This window comes from Alexandromys fortis, unplaced genomic scaffold (genome assembly GCF_014885135.2).
Source record: "Alexandromys fortis isolate MF-2015 unplaced genomic scaffold, M_Fortis_MF-2015_v1.1 scaffold_5, whole genome shotgun sequence".
In the NCBI taxonomy this organism is placed as follows: Eukaryota; Metazoa; Chordata; class Mammalia; order Rodentia; family Cricetidae; genus Alexandromys; species Alexandromys fortis.
The window spans coordinates 16625516-16629667 of NW_026067924.1; the positions used below are offsets into that span (position 1 = coordinate 16625516).

At 40.5% G+C, this 4152-nt stretch overlaps 1 protein-coding gene across 1 annotated transcript; it reads left to right on the forward strand.

Annotated features, from left to right (window-relative positions):
* The first annotated feature begins 2810 nt into the window (after positions 1–2810).
* LOC126501768 (vomeronasal type-1 receptor 4-like) lies at positions 2811–3746 on the forward strand. Its single transcript, XM_050142621.1, has one exon. The coding sequence runs from the start codon at positions 2811–2813 to the stop codon at positions 3744–3746; it is 936 nt and encodes a 311-aa protein (XP_049998578.1).
* The last annotated feature ends 406 nt before the right edge of the window (positions 3747–4152 follow it).

A 4152-nucleotide genomic window follows, 5' to 3' on the forward strand; every position in this document is an offset into this window, starting at 1 on the left:
CTGGAGTATCATTACAGAGCTTTGGCTGGGTCTTAGCCTAAGTTACCTTTCTAAATGGATCAATAAGATAGATAAGATTTTCGGATGTCTTTGAAACCCTGGAGAGGATCATGATACATTGTTGTAACATCAGCACTAGAGAGACTGAGGTAAGGGAATATCAAGGATAGTCTAGTTTATATAGGGAGACTCTGTCTCAAAATTAACAGAACAAAAGAAAGCAAACAAAAGCTCCTGTTCTCAGTCACCTGCTTGCCAGTATTGTAACTTCAACAACATCATGAGTGTTTGTAAAGATTTTCCTTTTCACTTTTGAAGATTTCCACTTTTCAAATACTGACACGTACTTTCTTTTACAATAACATTATAACTCTAAATTTGAAAGTTTTCTTTCCATATCTGTCCTTAAAGTTTCTTGATTATATCACATAATATTATAAATACTTATCTCAACTATAGTTATTATATGTCTGGTAGATAGTGAGAAGTATAAACCAAGTGTAACAGTGACCAATAACACCTTGGATGTTTCTTCTGTGAAGGATCCAGGCTGTGAACTAGTCCATCCCAAAACATCTCATCTTAAATTTATCCCAGTGCTAAGCACCTAAGAGCTGTAATCTCTTTTAGGTTTGTGGTTTGTTTGCTTGCTTTCTTGTTTTTAGAAAACCAGGAAGGTTGGATGTAACCTATGTCAGATTCTTGAGGATTCTTTCCAGACAAGGGACCATCCATATTTCTAAACACAAGTCCATCTTGTCTTTTAAATTAATTTCCTACAGTGTTTCCCAATATAATGTGGAAGATGAGTTGCCTCTCTCTCCTCTGACAGTCCACTCCAATATAAGGAATCACTTATTGGAAGTCCCAGAATTTGGTGTCAAATATGATTTAAAGGTTGGGAAAGGGAAAAGAGGACTTGAAAAAAGGAATCCCAAGGAAATCAAGCATTAAACAACCAGAAAATTGTTAGTATTTCCATCATGACGTGGGGTGAATGCATAGCAGGGATTTTGACAGAATCTAATCTCTGATTAAATACTTAGTATTTATTCTAAATATGTCATGAATGATGTGTTTGCTATTAATGTCTGCAGCGTGTTTCATTATGTTCACATATTTAGGATGGTGTTGTGATTTCTAGGACACAATAGTACTGAAGATTACACCTTAGTCAGAGGAATTAGTGGAAGAGCAATAACTGCCATTTCTAAAGCCATGAAGCCACCTGAACACAAATACAGCAACACGGCTAGGTCACATTTGAGATCATCAGGACATGGATATTTAAAGCAACCCTGTGAGTTTAACAGGAGGGAGCAAAGGGAACAGGGACATTCTAAGTACTCAGAACACACAAACTCATAAAATATCCAGATTCTTCCTATTCTAGAAACGGCACCCAAATACTTACCACAAATGCCTGAGAACTGAGAATGGAGCTCCCAGGCATGCAGAATAGCATACGGCTGAGGTCTGAGTTCTGGAGTCAGCTCAGACTGATGTAGAACAAAGCAGCCTGCCTGATAAACAGGTTGGAAAAGAAACAGGAGGAGAAGCAGGTTGTAAAGCAGACTGACATACCTGATGCTCACAAGGTGCCACAGAGGCAAAGGCCACCATGGCCTCTTAATTGGGGGGATCCCTGTCACCACTTTACACCCCACACTACTGCGCTGTTTGTAGCTGATATGGAAGACTCATAACTCTGAAACTGCACTTATCTTTATCTCGTGGTAGCACATAAAATTTATTTAATCCTCTTCTTCCATTCACCTCATCATTTCCTCTGGTAGGCAGCTAATCCGTGCTCCATTAGATGCCCTGAGGTCACTTACTGGAGTCACAAATGCCCTGAAGTCATCCACTGGGGTCACAGACCTCTGCTGTCCACTCTCTTAGAAAGTGCCACAGGTCCCTCTAGACTCCCTCCCTGGCTGCAACCTGGTAGTAACAAATTTTTCAGGATGGCTTTTGATGATTCAATTTTAACTGCTGGGCACTATGGGAAAAGTTATTCAATGTGGCTTAACATTGAGGATTACCTTAAAAAAAATAACTAGTAAACATTTATATGGGGTGAAATCACAAAATGGTCAATATAAAAACTTTTGAAATATTAAGATGTAGAAATAGATGTGATAAAGCTTCGAAAGCCAAAGGCAAATCTAGAAAATGTCATATTAATCAGGATGCAGATAAGAAAGGAATATCAGACAAAAGAGGAGGCTGTGTGGAGGGTAAAGTTAGCAGATCTGAGAGATGTTACAGGTGCTGACCCAGGATTTCCAGTGTCTGTGATGTGGGGAAGCAGACAGGGTCAGCAGGAACCTCAGATTTTGGGAACCGAGTGGGGAAACATGAACTAGAATGAGAAACAGAAGAAGAAATCTTGGTTGGAGAATCTTGGAGTTCAGTTCAGCTGTGCTGAGCGGTAACTAGGATGAGCCATGCACGCAGACAGACAGACAGACAGAGAGACAGACAGACAGACAGACACACACACACGACTTCAACAAGTCAATTTTGCTAGTGTAGAGCTCAAAAATAAAAATCTCCTTTAAAACTTGACATTTTGAATAGCAATTATCAAACTCGCCTGTCAGAGCACACACAGTATCCCAGAGTCCACAGTGGGGAAAAGGAGGAATGTCAAGGACCTAATCTGCAACATTACATGTCTCCACCGCTGTCTCTTGCACACTAGGAAATACTATTGTGTAAAATGTGCTTTTCAGGCTCATGTCTAACTGACACTTTCTTGGAAAACTGCATCCTAGAAACAAGTTTTTCTACCTAGGAAGGAAGAAATGGTTTTGAAATTTATTAAGGAAACAATTTTTCTCTTCATGACTGTGTTTGGCACTCTGGGAAACATTTCAGTTTCTGTGAATTATATGTTCAGTTGGTGCGGAGGCCCTGAGAAGAAACCCGTACACCTTATTCTTATCCACGTGGCTTTTACAAACATCATAATCCTTCTTGCAAAGGGATTGCCAAACACAATGGTAACTTTTGGTTTGAGAAACTTCCTAGATGACATAGGATGTAAAATCCTAATTTACCTGGAGAGGGTGGCCCGTGGCCTCTCCATCTGCACCAGCAGTCTCCTCACTGTGGTCCAGGCCATCATCATCAGTCCAGAAGCATCCCAGTGGAGGAGGCTCAGACCACAGTCTGCATGGCACATCCTTCCATTCTTTTCATTCTTTTGGATACTCAATGCTTTAATAGGTATGAACCTAATCCATTCTGTCACAAGTACAAGCCTGAATATATCACAGTTTAAGAGTGAAAGCAACTGCTATTTTATGCTAGAAAGTCAGAAAACAAAATGGATTGTTCTCTCTCTCATGGTCCTGAGAGATGCTGTGTTTCAGGGAGCCATGGGAGGCGCCAGTGGCTACATGGTATTTCTTCTCCACAAGCACCACCAGCATGTCCTCCACCTCCAGAACTCCAAGCTTCTCTACAGAACTCCCCCTGAGCTGAGAGCTGCTCAGAGTGTCCTCCTTCTGATGCTCTGTTTTGTTTTCTTCTATTGGACTGACTGTGCTTTTTCTCTATTTTTAAGTCTCTCTTCAGTGGACAATTCCTTGATGGTAAACATTCAAGAATTTATGACACTTGGTTATGCAACTTTTAGCCCTGTTGTGTTGATTCACAGGGATCGACTTCTGCCTGAGTGTTGGCATGCTCAGTGGGAGAAACTGAGAAAATGTCTCTCTCCTTTATCTGTTCAATGAGTATGAAAGAGCTCTCAGTCCTGCAATATTGTCAGTAGACAAAGTCTCACAAAGCAGTTTAAGCATATGTTTATTCTCAATCTTCCTGGTGACTCAGAGCCTTGAGTGGAGAGAGTGAGGAAGACTATAACAAATGGCAGTGACATAGAAACCTCATTTTCTGTGCTGTCACCTTTTTGAAGGTATTTTGGTTTCCTTTATAACTTTCCTATGTTTGTATTCATTTATTGTGTATGAATAGTTTGCATGCAATTATATCTGTGTAGCACACGCATGCCTGACACCTTCAGCTTCAGGAAGAAAACCATCAAATGCTCTGTGACTGACTGAAGTTAAATAGATGTCTCTGAAACAAATTATGACTGCCAGAAATTGAACCTGGCCGCTCTGGAAGACCAACCAGCAC

Bases quoted from the DNA above. Each gene is read 5' to 3' on its own strand.
- LOC126501768 (XM_050142621.1), top strand. From the start codon at position 2,811: ATGGTTTTGAAATTTATTAAGGAAACAATTTTTCTCTTCATGACTGTG.